This window comes from Microplitis mediator, chromosome 4 (assembly GCF_029852145.1).
Source record: "Microplitis mediator isolate UGA2020A chromosome 4, iyMicMedi2.1, whole genome shotgun sequence".
Classification (NCBI taxonomy): domain Eukaryota; kingdom Metazoa; phylum Arthropoda; class Insecta; order Hymenoptera; family Braconidae; genus Microplitis; species Microplitis mediator.
Genome location: NC_079972.1, coordinates 6,364,958 through 6,385,341, shown reverse-complemented (window position 1 = coordinate 6,385,341; position 20,384 = coordinate 6,364,958). Strand labels below are relative to the sequence as shown.

Sequence of the window (20,384 nt, the reverse complement as noted above, 5' to 3'; positions counted from 1 at the left end):
TGAATTAGATTAGATTTCGAAATTAATTGATCTGATCGTTTCCAAAATATTAGCAGAAATTAAACTATTTATTTTTTTTCAAATTTTTCAAGTAACTCAAATTTTAATAAATCGATTGATCTCATATGAGAAATAATTTTGATGACTCACTAAGTCCTTTCAATTACTGCAAAAATGATCTAGAGCGATCAAGTCATGTAGTAGTTATAAAACATTATACCATACAATTGTATTGAGGATGTTGTAACGAAAGTGAAACTGATCTTTTTAAATATTTTAATATCTAGAAAACAAATGCCTTCTTCTCTTGTTTTATAGAAACGCGACTAGAGTCAGTCATTCATATATTGACAATTACACAACGAATATCTTGTATCTCAATAAACATTCTTTTTTTTGCCTTTCTTTTACCACTGTAAATTGTGTTATTTCTTATTCGAGTGTTGTTATTGTAATATAAATGATAATAATTTATAAGTTACTAGTTATTACAATATTAGTTTACAAATTGCTCCTTAGACCCCAAAACGTCGATATTTGATGAAAACTTTAGTTTTTAAAATCTATAACCAAAACCAATACTTGCCTATTTCTTTTTTTTTTTTTTTTATTTCAAATTTTTTTAGCGGGAAGTTAAAAATAAAATAATTGAAATAGATGAATAATTATTGTGTGATGGCAGCACATTAGAGAGCAAATGAACAACATACAACCTAGAACGAGGAGAAAAAGGTAGGAAAAGATATGTACATCAGCGCCATAATTTAGTGCTCCAGCCGCATCGTCTCGCCTGACGATCAAGCCCTGACGGTGGTAGCCATCTTGAAAAATGAGAATGTGTAATGTCTGCATGTGGTAATAGGTGGGGGACGTTTGTTAATGTGTGGTGCATTTCGATCGTGAAATCTGTCACAAATGGGTAAATATTTAGAGTATTTAAGTGTTTAATTGACTTATATATTATTAGTTTTATTGTTTTTACAGTAATTATAAAATAAAAAGGTTTAATTGTGGCGGGGGCATGAGGCGACCGTTCGATCGTGAGTGAAGAACGGGTCTTGTGTCAACTGTAGATACAGTTTCGAGAATTCCCTTCCGCGGCTTCTTTTGTATATTGTAATTATATCGTTTTATATATGGAGTATTGTTATAACGAACAGTGGTGATAAAATAAAACAAATAATGAGTGTTTAATAATTTTGAATTCTTAAGGATTATTAAATTAGCGGGTGAATTATTTATTTATTCTGCTTTGAAGTATCATGGACAGACATACAGAGTCCCGTAATCCTGAATGGCTGCCTACTTTCTAGGTTACTGACGGATAATCATGTCTGTCTGTTAAATCTGGTAGTGTGTAATATTTTTAAACCGTGTAGTTTATGAATAATTATGTATTATTAGTTATATTTTATTTTTTATTAATTTATTGTCTGTTAGACTGAAAATTAAATTTAATTGTTAGCACACTGTTAGCTAGATGCATGTGTCAGTCTAAATCAGACAAACCTCCCCCGCTGGTTATTCTAGCGCTGTCACCGCCGTTAATGACTTTTACCTTAGATAAGCGTGCTACGATTCTTTATATATGCAACTGTTTGCCTACGTAAGTGTTTCTACTAAAATCACACGCGAGTGGTGAGTATAAAAATATAGGATGAGAAAATAGTATATATACATGTATATAATAAAAGTTATGTAGGAGGAGTTCAAAATTACTCACTAACTAGTACCTAAATAATTTCTAAAATCGTTTTCACACATTGAGATATTTTATTTCAGTAAAAATCTTACCCTTTCATTTTAAGCTAATCACTAATCTAACAAAGTAAATTCAATTTTATATAATTTTATCTTAATGCTCTTCTCGCTGGTTGAACTTATTTATTTTTTTTAAATTAGCAACCTCGAGAGAGTACTGCAGTTCGAATCTGCGAGGTCGAATCAATGGTGAACAAGTTTACCAGTCCCTTCACTTTCAATGTGATTATATTGTAAGACATAGTGATATTAAAAGCCGCTTCTTCCGTTGCTATTTTTCTCATATTTTTATTATTATTTATTTATTTCTTCGTTTTTTTCCAAGGTCGACTACGCTTTCTTTTGACGTCCTCGTTCTTAAGTATATCTATATTCGGAAATGAGAGACATCACCTTCGATCGAACGGCTTTCCTGGATTTTATTTTTTTATTAACTAGCAATACTTATATTTTTTATTTTGTTTTTTCTAATTCATGATTTTGCCGCTAATAGCTCATTTTTATTTATTTTTAAGAGAAACTATTTCATTACAAAGTACAAGTTAATAATATTAAAAGTGTGTATATGTGTTGATAAAATATAAAGAAAATATATAAAGCTTATGAGATTCACGGGGCTTAAATATTTGAGCCAAGTGTAACCAATTTGGCAGCAAGGTCTCTCTCTCTCTTTTTGGGCCAAACGAGCAAATGCTCGTAGAATAACGCCCACTCTATCGTCCAATCATCAGACTAATTGCGAGTTCACCGACTTAAACTAGACAGCAAATCATTTAAAAACATTATATTTTGACAATTTCCTCAGTTTTTTCTCATATGTATTTCTTACAGAGTACACATATACTGTTCTTTTTTTTACATATACTATATCCACACATAAATATAAATACATATATTCACATCCGGTCAGGAAATATCCTTTGAAAAAAAAAAAATGCTGTTATTATGTGGATAATTTCTCGAAAAATATTACTTTTGTTAAAACCCAAGTTTTATATACTTTTTTTACTCAGCGGATGTATAACAATAAAATGATAATTTTAATTACGGAAATGTACGGTTATTTTTTATAAGTATTATTAATTTCTTAAAAAATGTTAAATTAATATAAATGTATAAAAACAAAATTAAATATATTTAAACTTTGACAATAATTACGTTCAGCTCAAGTACATCGTAACTTGGTCAGTTAGTGATATGATGATAATATTGCATGTATGTTTGAGATCGATGCTTATAAAGTTGTGGATTTGTGTAAATTCTAAAGGTCAGGTTGGAATTAACGTGTTCTCTATTAGCGTTTGTTCTAGGTTAGTAAGTGCATGATGAAAATAAGCTAAAATAAAATAATGTCCACGTATTGCTTACACAAAAACAGTATTCTTATGATTTAATTGGATCTATCTTTAAGTAGTTATTATTAAAGTTGAATAATAATTTATTGGACGAATAGCATTTTTTGTTGATAATTATGGTAAAAATAGCGTTAATAGCCAGATTACTCAATATTTATTTAATAATTAGTGAAACAAGTATTATATTTATCAGAAAAAAAAAAAAATTATTTTTTAGTTTGAGAAATTCTCTGTTTACAATCAGTAAAATTTTTAATTTTTATATTTTAGATAGCATTTTATGAAATTTATTCTTCGGTCTGGTAAAGTTCCCCCTACATCTCTATATTTCATGTTAGTGACTGTAAATTAGTTAGTATGAATGATGTAAAATATAGGTTATTTCACTTAAAAAATTACCTGATGTTATATAATTTAATTTTTACTAGCAGTATCAATGAAAAAATAATACTCAGTTAAAGTGCCCAGTATTTACTATTTGTAGCAGCAGTTTATCTCGTGATATTTAAGTAAATTTTATCTTTTTATTTTCTCCATGTCAAGTAGTAATTAATATTTTGCACGACTCATGATGCGAAGCATCAGAGTATGCTTTACGATCGAAAAATTTTTTTTACCTCACTTCGGCAACTATTTCAATTATTTTCTTATTTTTCGTTAATAAAATTAAAGGTAAAAATGTATAACTGAAGCGTGTCTCATTTTAGACTGCAACTTTAGTTCTATATGATTTAAAAATCAAAGCTTTTTTTTTAACCGCTTCTTTAAACCAGAAAATCGATAAAAAAAAACTGCGAAATTTTTATTTTTAAGTAAATTAAATAGTTTATATATAGGGACTTTAAAATAAAAAAATATTCTAACTGTAGGTTTCTAAAATCCGATATTTTAACGAATAAAATTGTTTTAAATGTAAAAGGAAAAAAAACGCTTTAACATAGGGCTAACCCTATTATGATGTAGAGAGCTTTTATTGCTTTGTATTACAATACTCAACTAACGCGGAAGGAAGCTGACCTCCTTCACTTGAGGTCTGGCCTGAATCAACATCATCAACGTCACGTCAAGTAGCGCATTGCAATCAACAATATTCGCCATGATAAACGTTTTTAAGTGGTTACTCAATAAAAAAAAATATTACTACTTAAGTTGTGCAACAAAAAAAACGCAAAAAATTTTAACAAAAAACATAAATCATAAAATGTAAATTATCGCAATTGTTAATATATATATATATATATATATATATATATATATATATATACGTACACATTTTATATTGAACAATAAAGATAATTTATTATGCTACGTCATACACTTTCCACGGTAAATAACCGCAGCGATACGTAAACCTGTTGAGGAAAAGATCACATGCTTTCACCAATTTCAAGCAAATATTTATATAAATTTATATTATTTCTATGAAGTGCAAATTTTTTTGTCTCTTTTGTCGAAATTTATAATTTATTAAATATTTTATTTTTCTTTTTGTTTTTTTTTTACAGGCGTAAAGGCAGAAATCATAGCATTGAAGGGCTGGAGGGTTTAAGGCAGTAATCCTGGCTGGCCTATAATGTACAATAATACCATGCGGAGCACATTGCAAACTGTTCCAGAATCTGTGCCCGCTGACCGCGTCACAAATTCTAAAGTAAGTTTTAAAATTTTATTTAAATGTAAATTTTTGTCCTGGTAAATAGAAAAAAAAATATTTGTATTAGTCTTGTCTTGAAAGAAAAAAGGAATTTCGATCATGTTACAATAATTATTATTGTAACAAACGAAATTTTTATTGGTGGATGCATCATTTTGAAGCCTCTGCTTTTTATCATAAATATACTTAATGGAAGTGGTGCTTTCATGAAAATATTGTTTATTATTAATTCCTGAATTCATAGTATTTGATAATTTCATACATTCTCATGTCCTCGACTTTTTTTTATAATTGATGAATAATCAATACAAGTGTAGTGGTCAGTTGATTGTTGAAGAAAAAAAAAACATTGTTTCTATTATTGTCAACTATTTGTGATTCAAGTGTTTTAATAATAAGACGGTCGCTTTCAATAATTGTTCGTTGAGCTCAATTTCAATTCCATCCGTGAAACTCTACGCTTTGACATTTGCCATAAATCATTTACGCTATATTTTAATTTATTTGCTTATTAGTAAAACTTATTTGTCCCTACACATAACAGTGTTAATTATTTTTGAGTTTTATTTACACGAACTTTTCAACTTTAATATTGCAATCATTAAGTACAATTATGTATAATTTATCATTATTTATAACCGTTGCATGACACGAGCTAAATACTCAAAATTATAATTCAATTAAAAAAATTTAAAAAAATCCCGTTAGCCAGCCACTATAAAATAAATTAATAAAGCAAATGATATTAAACAACACTTTTTACAAATAGAAAAATTAATAATTTTATAGAATTAAAAAAAATTATAATATGACTTTAGAAGCAGTAAAAGTTAAATTTTATTCAATATCACTTATGTAAAAATTGCTCTGAGAATAATTAATACACGGAGAAAAATGAGAATCTAAAATACACGAAATAATAATAGAAAATACATCAAATTTTATTATGCTAGTCTACCAAACCTGAAACATGCCACTTTTTTTTTAATTAGTGTAATCTATGCTTATAATATTCGTAGTCTAGCATAACAAAAATTACAATCATACTTTAAAAACTGAGTTGAGTAATTTATAAGAATTATTACTTAGTATAGTAAATTTTGTAGTTCTTAATTTTATTTTTATATTCTAGCATAATATTTTCTATCAATCTATTTTTTTACAATGCCGGCATAATAAAAATTGGTGAGCTATATTTCTCGAGAAAAGTGTGTGTGTGTGGGTGTGAGATAGCTTTGTCTCTCAACTGAAGATTGCACTAGTTTAGTGGTATGGTATAGGAGTGAAGTCAGGTTTTGAAGTTCATTTTTTTCCGATTTACGGGCGCGATCACTGGTCCTGGTAGTTGATTGACAAATCCTCTATCCACATAGCTGATAAACCTCAAGTGAAATTTCATTTCATTGACACATATTTACCGAGTTATCCTTTGTTTTATTCAAATATTAATCCAAAAAGAGACGCCTCGTACGCTAATGTTACGATAAAATAAATCTTGAATTTTTTTTTTTAATTAAGAAATTTATTGATAATCAGCTAGAAATCCGTGATTTTTTTAACTTCCCGCTAAGAAAATCGATGATTTTCAAAAATTTCGGGAAGTTATTGTTTTCACCCCGATTTTCGAAAATCGAGTTTTCATCAGATGTCGACGTTTTGAGGTCCTAGGAAGCTATTCTGACTATTTTTAGAATGATGTCTGTATGTATGCATGTATGTATGTATGTGTGTGTGTGTGTGACCGGTCTATAACTTTTTAACTTATTAATCGATTTGAATGGTTAAGGCGGCAATTGAAAGAGCTTGCTGGTCATCAACTTTCCTAAAAATTGCAGATCATTTGATCAAAAAGACTCGAAAATATTTGTGAATTACGAAAAAAAAAAATTTTTTTTTTTTTAGTTTTTTATTGATTTTTCAGAAAAGAGTTGAACGATCGACTTTAAAATCTAATCAGCTCTAGAACTTAATAAAACGCGTCGATTGTCGCCTCAAACGTCAAAATCGGTTCATTAGTTCAAAAGATATCGGCGCTGAAAAGTTAAAAAAATAACATAAAATGTTATTTTTACCGGATAAATCAAAATATAATTTACTAAAATGTGTCTAAAATCATAACAATTCTTCCTCTTTATAGTCTTTTTTGATCATCAAATGTCATCTAACTTGTTCTTTAGTTTAAATCATATTATCAGCAAAAAATTGAAAAAACACAGTTTTTAATATTTTTCTCGGATTTTTCATATATTATTGCTCTCTGACCTAAGTCAAAACTCACTCAAATCTTGATTTTGATCACTGACATTGATTACTCCCTCAATAAATTTATTTCATTGAACATAATTGGGAATAAAAATTTAAAAACCGCTTCTTCATTAATAATTTTCGATTCTTAACTTGTCAAACTTTATCAAAAAATGTAACTTGATAGATCTTGAAAAGCTCATAAAAAATAATCGCACACAGGAAAAACAGTTAACTTGGTTCAAGAAAAATATTGTCATCCGAATTTTCTTTCTCGATTTAATAAAAGTAAAACACTTGATTCAAAAACTTTTTTTGGTTCTAGACAGTAAATTCTCTTGCTCCAAAAAAATTTATTTTTGAAGCGAAATTGAAAATTTCTTGGTTTAAGAAAAAAAATTCTTGGCTAAAGAAAATAAGTCATCTCTTACCAAAAAATCAACGTTTTGAACGAAAAAAAGTTTCACTTCAGCCAAAAAACTTTTTCTTGCCCCAAGAAAAAAAATTTCTTACTCCCAAAAATCAAAGTTTTGAACGAAAAAAAGTTAACTTGGGCTAAGAAAAAATCTCTTGGCCCAAGAAAAAAATTCTCTTGCTCCGAAAAATAAATTGCTTAAGTGAAAATAAAAGTTGATTGGGCCAAGAAAAAAAAATTTCTTGCTCCAAAAGTTTGCTTCTTCAATAAAGACTTAAATTTTTCTTAGTCAAAAATGTATTCTCTCTCCGACGGGTTGACGTGTTAATTCTTTTTTTTTTTTTTTAATCTGAAACGTAATTTTTTGTTTTTTTTTCCGAGCAAAATTATTCAAGACTTGAATTTCGAGTAAACTTTAATATTAATATTAAAGTCATGATGTATTATAGGATATACCATAGTACAATTCAAAAAAGTACTTGTAATTCTGTCAAATGACAGAAGAGTACTCGAACAAAATCGTAATGAAATTTGGAATATAACACTTCTGAAATAAATGTCTTACCAGGGACACTACATGTCGTAGGCGCGATCTCGTGGCGAGCACCGAACTACTCCCGCTGCTGCTGTCTAGCACCAGTGACTTTCCCCTTCTCCATATCGATCTTTTCTCCCAAGAAATTTTTTCTCTTGGCTTAAGCAACTTTTGTTTTCTTGGTCGGAGAATACAAAAAATACTTGCGTAAAAAGAATAGTACTTGTTCCGAGAAATTTTATTCTGTTTAACCAAAAAAATGCAATATTGCTACAAAAAATTAATGTATCTTGCTCCAAAAAAAATATTTCTTACTTTAAGAAATATAAACTCTTGAAACAAGTGAAAATTTTTTGATTTAAGCGTAAAAATATGTTGACGTGAGAAAAAAAATTTTGATTCAAGATAAAAATTTGAAAATAATTGTTTACTTGGGGCAAGTAAATTTTTATTTTCCGAATCGATCAAAAAAATTTTCTTGATTCAAGAATATTTTCCTTGATTCAAGTTAACTGTTTTTTCTGTGCAGGTAGTAGCATTTTCGAGCTCGAAGAGCTTGAAAATATATTCATAGTAATGTTTTCAAGCTCCTTGAGCTCGGAAACAGCGGGAAGTTTTGGGGCTGGCCCGCAGGGTCAACCGACGCCCAGATTTTTTTTTTTTTTTAATCAAGAGACACGGTAGAGTCTTGCGCCAAGTACACGTTACATGTGATCAAAAAAAAAAAAAATTAACATTTTTGAAATCTAAAAGAAATTCTGAAACTAAATCATAATGTATATGTGTGAGTGTAGAGCGCGAGCATACTGTGTATCTTTACCGTAGACAGAGTAATATTCGGCTCGCATTTTTTTAAACTTTTTTAAAAAAATATTTTTTTACAAAATTCGTATTTCAGTCGGAAGATAATTGATTGTTCGTCCTAAAATTATGAAAGTTTACTCATTTTAGTAATGAGAACTAATTTAAATAACTAAAATTCATTAGCATATTCTATATCGTTCTCTTTTAATATTTTTACAAATTTTTTCATGCGTTTGGGGCACTCACATAGAATAAATATAGTTAAAAAGATTTCTATCGACTAAATTGAGAGTTTGAATTAAATATCGTTAAAAATGATTGGAATTCGATTATTTTTCGATTGTATTTCAATTAATAGGTCCTCAAATACTAGTTGACTCCAACTTTCAGTTGAATAGATACACTGATAATCACTTAATTCGAAACTTTAAAACAACTTGATAACTGCAGTTTGCCTTTGTTCAAAATCTATCGTTTAAATTTGACAACAAATTGACAAAAACAATCTAGAAGATGAAGTTTTGGTTCACTTCCCTAGCGAACCTGAAATACGGTAAAAAACCGAAATTTCGGTGAATTTACGGTAAATTACCGTAAACTACCTTACAACCCCGTAATACCGTAGTATTCCGTATTGCTACCGAATTTTGCGGTAAAATTGCGGTAAGTTACGGTAATCTACCGCAAAAATCCCGAAATGGGTATAAAATTCTTTTATGGTAAGCCTACCGTATTCTTACCGTAAATTTTTTGTCTGCCACCGTAGAATACAGTTATCTAAATGTATTTCTGTAAATTTGGCAAGTACTTAAAGTTTTACTACAATTTAGTAACTTTTACCATCTGGGACTCAAAAATAAAAGGCTAGAAAAAATGGCTAAATCTACCAACAAATAAGATAAACCTATCTTAGAAAATCTACTACAATTCAGGTATGGGTTAAATTGGAAATGCTATGAGAAAAATGGACACAAAAAAGTTGATGTACTAACATTTTTCACTTTCATTTATTCATGGTGTCCAAAAATTGAAAGTATAGAAAATTTAAAGCTTACAAACCAATAAACGGATGTTTATGCAAGATTATTATGGTTGTAGGAAATTGAACGCTATACAAAAAAAGTCTCTTATTATTTTTTGATAAATCCAACTGTTTAAAAGTTATTTGAGCTTAAAGTCAAGTTTATAGTGAATTTTGAGATATTTTTATTTTTCCGGCGAAACTATCAGTCTTATCACAAAATGTCATAAAAATTTTTTTGAAGGTAATTTTATTCCTTCCAAATTATTACGAATAAAGTTTTTCGAAATTCTGCGTTGTTTTCTAGTTATTTTCATTTCAGTGTCGAGCTCTTAAAAGCAATCAGAAAACTATTTTTTTAAGTTTTTCCTTCTTTTAAGTTTCATACATTTGAATTTGCCGGGCTATTTTGAGACAGCTGAAACCTGAAACACGCTCCCTCGTGTGAGTAGCTGAAACTTGCTCCCTCGCCAGATAACCAGCCATTAGATTTTCTGCGCAGTGTCTCCTGTTCATTTTATAAGCGTTACATTATTGAATAATTATCATTGTGGATTTAAATGATAAATCAATTGATTTCAAATAATTGAAACATGAAAATTTATGTTATGTGATTTTTTACATTTTTTGCGTGAGAATATGCTTAACAAGTGATTATAATAATCATTTTAATTTTTGCACTGCAAACTCAAGTGTTTTACTTTTAAACACATAAAATGTTTAAAAGCTTGTAGTCACTTTTTAAACATTTTATGGTGTTTTATTTAATGAAAACGTTTTAAACGTTTAACTTTAATGCACTTAAAGTGTTTTTATTAAATCACTTAAAATGTGTTATGATCTAAAAACATTTAAAGTGTTTTATAAATTTTTTAATAATACATAAAAAATTAAAAATCATTAAATTATTTTTGTAGGATTATTTGTTTATTTTATTTTTTTTTAAGTTTCAATTCATAAATGAATAAAAATTACATAAAATTATAATGAATATTCTTAGGGAAATTTCATTTTACATTGCATGCAAATTACATTTTTGTTTTTTTAATTATGAACTATTGAATTTTTTTAACGTAGGTGTTGTTTTGTATTTTTAATCAAAAATAAACTTTAATTAAATTAAATTATAACAGAAAGAGAAAACATTTGAACAAAAAACATTTTAGTTTCACACATTCCAACTCTAAATCACTTTTTTTCTATTAAAACTTATCTGTTTTTCTTACATAAGAAAATATAAATTGCTATATATAGCAATTATTTTATTGTATTCGTGTATCTATAGATTATTAATTTTTAATGAAGTAACGTACTAAAAAAATATTTCCATAACAATTTGAGTTTTGCATTAATAAAAGAAGAAATTAAGATTTTTTTTTCAATAAATTAAAATTAAATAAAATGCTTGGTAATTATCAAAGTAAAAATTAAGTCCAATACATTACTTATTTATTTTCTTCTTCTTTTTCTTTTTCTTCTCGTTTTCGAATGAACTTCAATAAAACTTGATTTTTTTTAATTATAGTTCCCAACACTTCACTGTCGATGTACTCTAACATATTTGAGTACTGTTTAGGAAATACCGTGTCCCAAACATAGTAAGCTGCTAATAAAGTAGCTACCACCTTTGGTACTGTAGGATTGGAAACTTGAACTCTGACATTGGTATCAGCAACAATAAAAGCAGCGCTGATTTCTTTATTATCAGAGTATATAATAGCTCGAGGAGACTCGTTCTCTTCAGTCACAAGACAATCAGTAGATGAACGTGCCTGTAATAAAATAAATTTTGAGTAAGGTAAAAGATCCAGTTATTGACACTGGCCAAGTTATTTACACTTGCAATTTTATTTTAATTAAAAAAATAAATCAACTCTAGTAAACTAATAAGTATATTTTTGAAATCATAAATTTTAAGATAATTTATTTTTTAAGAATATTTTATTTTTTTAGTTAAAACATAATTGCAAGTGTCAAACAACCATGCCCGTGTCAATAACTAGGTTCTTTACTTTAATATTTATTTGTTTAAGTACATATTAAAAGCACATTAAAAAATGATCTAGCTTTTTAAAGTCTTAGTTTCTATACAACTAGAGTATTAATAAACTCACTTCATAATAATAGAAAATATAATAAACCTTACTTGTTTAAAAGTAAACAAAGGCTTAACTTCCTTCTTTACTTTTCTGGTCACAGCATCATTCAGTTTCATTACAAGGTCAATTTCAGAATTTTCATCTTCATCTTTGACTTGAAAATAATTTTTCAATCGAAAAAACATCAATTGTATGTTTTTAAATATCGAATCCTCAGTAGTATTTTTTAAATTATAAAATTCGAAGAGTATCTGTTTAAAATGAATTTTAAGGAGTAATTACTTTTGTTAGAATATAAAAAAATTAAAAAACTAAAAAAAATCACTTACCGAATCACAATCATTCAAATGGGGATATTTTTTTACCACTTCCAAAATTGATTTAGCTTCATTTTTTATCCAATTGAGACGCTCATTTAATGTTAACTTAATAAGACGTTGGACATGAGGCGTATTACCTTCTTTCCCTTGTTTTTTCTCCAATTCCAATAAAGCTCGGCTAACATTTAATGTAGAAACCTCAGATCTATAAAATTTAATTCATTTATTACAAATAATTTTGATAAATAATCATATTGAGAGGAAAAAATATTTTTATAAAGAAAATATGTTTGGCTAAAAAGATTTATGCTTAATAAATTCTTATCAACAGAAATTTGTCAGCTGTTTTCAAAATCAAAATACATTTCAAAACAAAAATTTCCAATAAAAAATCTCTCAAATGAAAAAAATATAATATCTATAAAAAAACATATTCTTTCTTAATCTAATAAATAATTATGATATGTAAAATTATTTAAAACATACGTTTCATTTGATACTTCCACTTTAGATGTTTTGGAGACATGATTGATATTTTCTTCTGCATTTCTTTTTTTTCCTTGCTTTTTTAATGTGGTTCTGTGATTCCTTACCCAGGTACTTAATTGAGTCCTCACTATATCCTTTAATAAAAAAAAGTTTTGTTTTAACTGTAAGTCTAGTAAATTTACTGTTATTTTTATTAGATTATTGTAATTGAATTATTGACTAATAAAAAAAATACTTACGTAACCTTTCGGACCACCTTTTAATAATGGATAAGCTGATACAATGGTGCTAGCAAGATTTTGGTAGTCAATTTTTATCGGCTGTCCATCAGTTGTCTCCCATAAAAATGATGCCCAATGATAAATCAAATCTTTTTGTGATGCTAGAACTCCCAAATCTTCAACTTTTTTTTTCAAATCATAAGTTAAAGAAGGTAATATTGCTGGCATCTTGATAGAACCTGGTCCGGTTTTAACGATACTTATAATTTTCTTTGACTGATCAATTTTTTTTTCGTCAAGACTAACTTTACTATCTAGTGGGATTTGCGACTAAAAAAAATAAAGTTAAATAAATACATAATACTTAAAAATAATCAAATTACATATTAATTTTAATTGATGATGAAAATTCAACTTAACAATTAATTCAATTTACTAACCTCAGAATTTTCTTTAGTTGATGATGCATCATCATGTCCATTTTCGATTAATTTTTCTAATTCTAAATCATTCAACGGTTCTGTATATAGAATTTTATAGGGTAAATTTCCATCATTTCCTTCTAAAACATCAGGTACAGACTCAGGTGTTGGCAGTAAAAGAATATTCAACTTCTCTTTATCTTTTACAATGTCATCATCTTCCACGTCGATCCACACATCTTCATCATTATCTTTTTTTTGTACAACAATAACTTTATTTTCAATAAACTTTTTTAAACACGTATCTCGTTCACAAATATCACGAATTTTGTCTCGTATAATTGCAACGTCAGAGACACTTGGATCACGTTGAAACTTTACACATTTTGAACGCCCTTGCAAAGAACAAAAGACTTTTTTGTCCATTTTTATAATTTTTATCAATAAAGAAACGACTTTACGAATGTATACTTAAACTTATTGTATTTTTTAAATTACTTATTAACAACAATAAATTTACATTTGTTATTAACACGACAAGGGTAAGACTTATCATGGAATGCACCTCAAAAGCGGGAAAACAAAATAAGAACGAACCTTCTCGTACTGCCGGACTCGCTAGCTTGTGTACGTGCGTGTATGTGTAACAAGCGCTAGACCGAGATGCCGCGTAGCGCCAATGTGTATGGGTGAGATATACACATAACTTGACTGAGAAGCAGCGTTAATCATCTTCCAAAACAATTTAAACACTTACACATCTAATAACTTATGTATTTATCTTGAACTTATTGTAAAGTATGCCTATGTATATGCACCATTTGAATTTTCAATAATATATTTTACATTTATGTGAAGTACTCTATTTAATAAGTGTTTTACAATAAAAATGTTTTACAGATAACCGTTTTTTCTTCTAGAAACGTTTTATTTGCTAACACCTGATTAGTTTCAAAACGTTTGACTGTACACTAAACGTTTCACAAATTAACAATGTTTTATTATAAAACAGTTTGAAGTGTATTTATTGGTAAAACAGATGAAATGTTTTAAAACTAAATACTAAAGTGTTTAAGATAATTTTATTAATCACTTAAAACGTTTTAATACAAAACATTTAGATTAAAAAAACACCTCAGTGTTTTACTTTAAAACATGAAATAAAACACTTGAGTTTGCAGTGTGTTTATGACATGCTGAGTTTATTGGTTAAGTTTAGCGTTGTTGTAATAAGTTAGGAAAAATAATTAAATTCGATTTATTACGTGCTATTTACAAGAATTATTTTATTTTTAACTTAAATTTAAATTTTTCTAATAAATTAATTTATTCTAAACTTAAAAACCAGATTTATAGAAAATTTCTAGATTTTTTTACTTTTCCGGTGAAACTATCAGGCTTATCATAAAATGTTAGAGTGTCTTTTTTGTACACAATTTTATTTTTTACAAATTACCTCCAATAAAGTGTCTCAAAACTTCGCATTGTTTACTAGTTATTTCCATTTTTATGTCAAGCTCTTGAAATTGATCAGGACACTAATTTTTTTTAAGAGCTTGACATTAAAATGGAAATAGCTAGAAAAAAATGCGGGATTTTAAAAAACATTATCGGAGATAATTTTTAATGAATAGAATTCTCAACAAAAAAGATTCTATGACGTTTCGTGATAAGTCTGATAGTTTCACCGAAAAAGTAGAAAGATCTCGAAGCTTCCTATAAATTGGACTTCAAGCTCCAATAACTTTTAAACAGATGAATTTCGCAAAATTTACGGTACAATTACTGTTTCTGTGAGCATATCTAATTTTACGGTATTTTTCGATATCACTACCGTAGTTTTCGGTAATGTCACCGTAATCAAGTACGGTAATTCTACGGAAAGTTCCGGTAAACTACGGTAGATTCCGCGGAAATCACGGAAAATTCCGCGGAATCTACCGTAGTTTTTCGAAACTTTCCGTAGAATTACCGTACTTAATTACGGTGACATTACCGTAAACTAGGTTAGTGATACCGAAAAATACCATAAAATCAGATCCGCCAGGGTTTCCAAAAATGTGTCCAGTACATAATATCTAAATGGCAGACAAAAAGTTGATTTACAAAAGTTAACGGTTATAAGTCGTTTTTACTCATGGTTTTGTTCTAATAAACTCAAAAATCACAAAACTGATTGATTCTAATAATTTTATAGCTTTAAAGGCTGCAAAACTGCATTGAATGCTGCCTTAAACATCATAATCGGTTAATTAGTTTGAAGGATAGCTGCAATAAAAAAATTTAAAAAATAACAATTTACTCAGTCTTCTCGAATAACGCATAATGTAATTCATCATATGTTCCAAAACTTATACCGACCCTTTGGCGTCATAGTGCTTGATGATCGCTGCATAAATATTATTTCCAAATTTTTGAAAAATTACTGTTTCTGAAATTTTTTCCGGATGTTTCATATATTAACTCGCTAGTTCAATTCATAGTTTAAGTAACTCTTTATCTTTATCATTTTTATTGATTTCTGTCTAAATACATTGAATTTATCAAGCATAATCGCCAGCAAAACTTGCAAAAATGATCCTTATTGATGATTTTAAATTTCACGAACTCTCGGAGATTAATACACTGTAAAAAATCACCGGAGTAAGTCCAAGCGGTGTAGGTGTTAAAATCAGCGGTGTTAAATTTCAACACCGAAAGCGGTGTGAAAATAACGCCGCCGCCGGTGTAAATATTCTATACCGGTGTTAAAAAAAATTCTCCGGTGTTAGAATAACACCGCTGCCGGTGTAAATATTCTAGACCGGTGTTAAAATAACGCCACCGCTGGTGTAGATATTCTTTACCGGTGTTAAAATATTTTACTTTGTGAATATTTGTACTTACTCGATCACTATACTTGTTAATAAATAATATTCTTTATTAATTTTCATAAAGAACTGACATTTTTTGTGTTTTATAATCTTTAAAGTTAATATTCCAAGCGGACGCAGTTTACCCAGCTTTTACACCGGTATTACTCCGCTTTTACACCGATATTACTCCAGTTTTACACCGGTTATCCCGCTTTTACACCGATTACCCTGATTTAACGCCGGTATTTTTAACACCGGTGAATTACTCCTCCTACACCGGTGTAATTTTATTTAAACACCGGGTGGAATTAAAATGAGTCCATTTTTAACACCGCTCTTTTTACAGTGTACAAAACGTTACTTTGTCGATCTCGAAAGACTCGACAAGACTAATGTATTCAAAAGTATTGTTGAGCTCAAAGAGTTCAAACATGTATCGACGATAATGTTTTCAAGCTCAAGCAGCTCGAAAACCGCGGGAAGTTTCGGGGCTGGCCCGTAGGGTCAACCGTTTTTTAGATTTTTTTCTTCTTGTACATCTCAAGCGCGAAAGCACTAAGTATGCTTTACTGTCGCTTAAATAATTTTTAATGTTCCATTCAATTTTATTTATACACAGAACAAGAGTAATTCTTGAACCAAAAAGCACATTGTCTTCGGAATTAGTTTCTCGAACCAAGCAAAATATCTTATTTTATTAAAGTAAGAAATTATTTGGAGCGATAAATTATTTACTTCGCGGAAGACATCATTTTCTTAGCCTGAAACCGTAATTCTTCAAATCAAGAAAAAACTTTTTTAGGCCAAGAAATTTTTTTCTTGGCTCGATGAGAACATTTTTTTCTCAACTCAAGAAATTTCTTTCTGAAGATTGTTACGTTATTAAGTTACGAAAAAATGTCTTGTTCTAAAGTTAATTATACGGAGATTTGAAGAGTTTTCAAATTAATACTGAATTTGAACTGAAACGTTAAAAAAAAATCATTTTTAAAAACTATGTATTCCAATAGTAGCAAGTGATTTTTCTATAAAACAGTAAATTTATCATCACTTATATAAGTGAATAAATTAATAAAATTGGCTTTGGATCCGTGAAATTAACGTCAAGAATTTTTTTTTCTTAATTTTATGTCAGGCATTCATTGGTGTACTTTATTATTATACTCAGCCAGTAAATGACTGACCAATCATTTAATGATGAGTGAGAATTTGTTAATATCAGTGAATCCCGTCTGTTTAATTTTATTCGTCCGTTAATATTATGAAATGGCAAAATCAAATTTTTCAACCAAAACAAATAAAAGAATTGCAACTTAAAAGAATGCATCAAGTAAGAAGTAAGTTACTAAACGTAGTGCAGCTAATAATTCCAAAAAAACTTTATACAAGATTTTCATATATCAATGAAATTTCGAAAGAGGCTATTAAAAAGGTTAGCCCTGATTCAAAAATCTGATTGAATCTGATTAAAAAATTGAATCGGATTCAATCGGAAAAATGACCGATAAAAATTTATTATTTTCCCATTGAATCCGATTGAAATTCAATCTGTAAATCAGAACGCTTTTTCGTACAAAAGGTTTCCTCCTAAACATGGATATAGCTTCTGTACTAAACTGTGTCAAAAAAAAGCATATCTATAGAAATTAATTTTGATATTTTAATTAATAAATCCAATACATTGGTCATTAACTGGACTATGTCCGGTCATTCAATGGACGAAAACGGTCATTCAATGGGTCTTTCAATTTTACACACGTGATGAAATGTAGGAAATATCACGGAAAAATTAGAAGAGAAATGATTTCTCAATTCGATTATAAAAGTTCGACTTAGTTTTAAAATAAATTATTTAATTTATCTATCAAAATAATTGTCGGTATAACAAATCAGTCACTGGACATTTCACCCTATATTTACTTTTAAACCAATAATACTTTTAGAATCTACATCACAAACAAGAATATATTATGGCACAATTCCTTAGAAGTTTCGAAATGAAAATTTTTACAATAGCTAGATTTTAAAGATATCTGTTTAAAGTAGTACTATCGGTTTTAGAATTGACTTTTAGAATTTAATGAAACTTGGCATATTGGTACATTATAACAAGATAATGAACCAGTTGAATTTTTTAAGGTCTACAGCGAACTTAAAAAAGATATCAATATTTAAAAATGTCTGTCTTTACTATTGATTTTTATGAGAATTCACAGAGTTTTATTTCACAAAAAGTGACTTCAGATTTCAATAAAAGTGGTATCAATGAAAAGAAAAAAATGTTTCGAACATTTTGGTTAATCAGAATCTGAGCTTCAGAGATTGTCATAGAGTAATTAGTAGTAAATAATTAAGAAAAACGTACCATGTTAATTACATGTGGCAACGCCGCCGAATAGATTACGACGCGCGCAAAATTTAAACATGCATCCAATGCGGTATGTGGGGATATCAATGTTATACACATTTCTTAGTGCAAAACATACGACATATTTTTTATTGATACCAGTTACATTAGTAAATAATGCAGCAACCCATTTTAGTAAACAAACATGTAAAGCTAATAACTTGTATAATAGAGTTTGCGCAATAGATTTTTGCGCATGATCTTAAATTTTGAGTAAAATCGAGTTACTGTAAGCATACTTCTATCTCTTTTAGTTTTACGTGGCGTTGAAATACACTAATGCAAAAAATTAAAGGAGCAGAAAAATTTTATAAATTTTTTAGTTATTTTTGGAAGGCTGTAACTTGGTGAAAAAAAATCGTATCGAAAATTTAAAAAAAGCATTTTATAGCTTGAAATCTCAAGTTTAGGTGTATTTTTTTCAAAATTTTTTAAAAGCTCCGATTATTGCGCAAACATGAGAAATACCGCGAGCCAAAAAATTTCTAAATTTTTTTTTTTTTCCGAAGAGCCTACGGACCGCGGAAAAATTCTTTCAACTAAACGAATGCATACATCGTTTAGCAAATTTATTCAGCTTCAATTTGGTTTTTTTTTTAACCTCGTAGGACGATTTGTCGCAGAGATATCAGCCTTCAAACAGAAAATGATCCTTTTGGCTTTGATCTTCGATATTTCAGGTACCAATGATCGCACAGAAAGTTGAAGGGCGGCGTTAAAAACTTGAATAAATTTCCTACAAGACCCTGTCATTATTTTTTGAAAAAAAAAATTTTTTTTATTTTTAACATCCATTAGAAGAAAGTACAAAAAAATGCCTTTTTTTGGTTTTTTAGTAAATCAACCGCTACTCTGCAAATATCGATAAAAAAAATAATGTTGCCAGGGACTTTTTTAGCTTAATGTACCCCCAAGACCCCTGTAAATTTTTAAATTGATCTATCGAACCGTTTTTTGGGAATCATTGATCAAAGTTTAGCTAAACAATTAAAGGAGCAAGTTTTGTTCCTTTAATTGTGTAATCATAATCAAAATGAAAAAATTTTTTTTTTCGACTTTTCTCAAATTTTTGCGTTGGTAACTCAGCAAATGCAAGGAAATGACAAAAAAAATAAAAAATTTCCAAAAAATGTCAAAAAAAATCAAAGAAAAAAAAAAAATTGAAACTCTTTTTTTGTGTTCTAAATTTTTTTTTTGACATTTTTTGGAAATTTTTTATTTTTTTTGTCATTTCCTTGCATTTGCTGAGTTACCAACGCAAAAATTTGAGAAAAGTCGAAAAAAAAAATTTTTTCATTTTGATTATGATTACACAATTAAAGGAACAAAACTTGCTCCTTTAATTGTTTAGCTAAACTTTGATCAATGATTCCCAAAAAACGGTTCGATAGATCAATTTAAAAATTTACAGGGGTCTTGGGGGTACATTAAGCTAAAAAAGTCCCTGGCAACATTATTTTTTTTATCGATATTTGCAGAGTAGCGGTTGATTTACTAAAAAACCAAAAAAAGGCATTTTTTTGTACTTTCTTCTAATGGATGTTAAAAATAAAAAAAATTTTTTTTTTCAAAAAATAATGACAGGGTCTTGTAGGGAATTTATTCAAGTTTTTAACGCCGCCCTTCAACTTTCTGTGCGATCATTGGTACCTGAAATATCGAAGATCAAAGCCAAAAGGATCATTTTCTGTTTGAAGGCTGATATCTCTGCGACAAATCGTCCTACGAGGTTAAAAAAAAAACCAAATTGAAGCTGAATAAATTTGCTAAACGATGTATGCA

The 20,384-nt window shown here is 28.5% G+C and overlaps 2 protein-coding genes across 8 annotated transcripts in view; one reads left to right on the top strand and one right to left on the bottom strand.

The window, feature by feature from the left end:
• Positions 1 to 783: 783 nt before the first annotated feature.
• The window catches only part of LOC130666504 (serine/threonine-protein kinase MARK2-like), an 82,654-nt gene continuing 63,053 nt past the window's right edge, over positions 784 to 20,384 (top strand). For 4 of the 7 annotated variants that reach the window (XM_057467558.1, XM_057467562.1, XM_057467566.1 and 1 more), the window contains exons 1-3: positions 794 to 919; positions 985 to 1,350; positions 4,622 to 4,767. The gene's annotated coding sequence lies outside the window, so the exon portion shown is untranslated. Of the gene's footprint in view, positions 920 to 984; positions 1,351 to 4,621; positions 4,768 to 20,384 lie in introns of all 7 variants that reach the window. The other 3 variants (XM_057467554.1, XM_057467565.1, XM_057467553.1) reach the window with 3 other exon arrangements.
• Positions 11,068 to 14,264, bottom strand: LOC130666505 (uncharacterized). Its single transcript, XM_057467568.1, has 6 exons — positions 13,359 to 14,264; positions 12,937 to 13,248; positions 12,695 to 12,831; positions 12,218 to 12,413; positions 11,936 to 12,139; positions 11,068 to 11,561 (listed from the first exon to the last, which is right to left on the bottom strand). Exons 1-6 carry the CDS (start codon positions 13,764 to 13,766, stop codon positions 11,235 to 11,237), a joined length of 1,584 nt encoding a protein of 527 aa, XP_057323551.1. The 5' UTR covers positions 13,767 to 14,264; the 3' UTR covers positions 11,068 to 11,234.

Bases quoted from the DNA above. Each gene is read 5' to 3' on its own strand.
- LOC130666505 (XM_057467568.1), bottom strand. From the start codon at position 13,766: ATGGACAAAAAAGTCTTTTGTTCTTTGCAAGGGCGTTCAAAATGTGTA. The intron at 12,140-12,217 runs GTAAGTGATTTT...CATTTTAAACAG, and splicing joins ATTTGAATGATTGTGATTCG to ATACTCTTCGAATTTTATAA. The intron at 11,562-11,935 runs GTAAGGTTTATT...ATTTTATTACAG, and splicing joins CTTTGTTTACTTTTAAACAA to GCACGTTCATCTACTGATTG.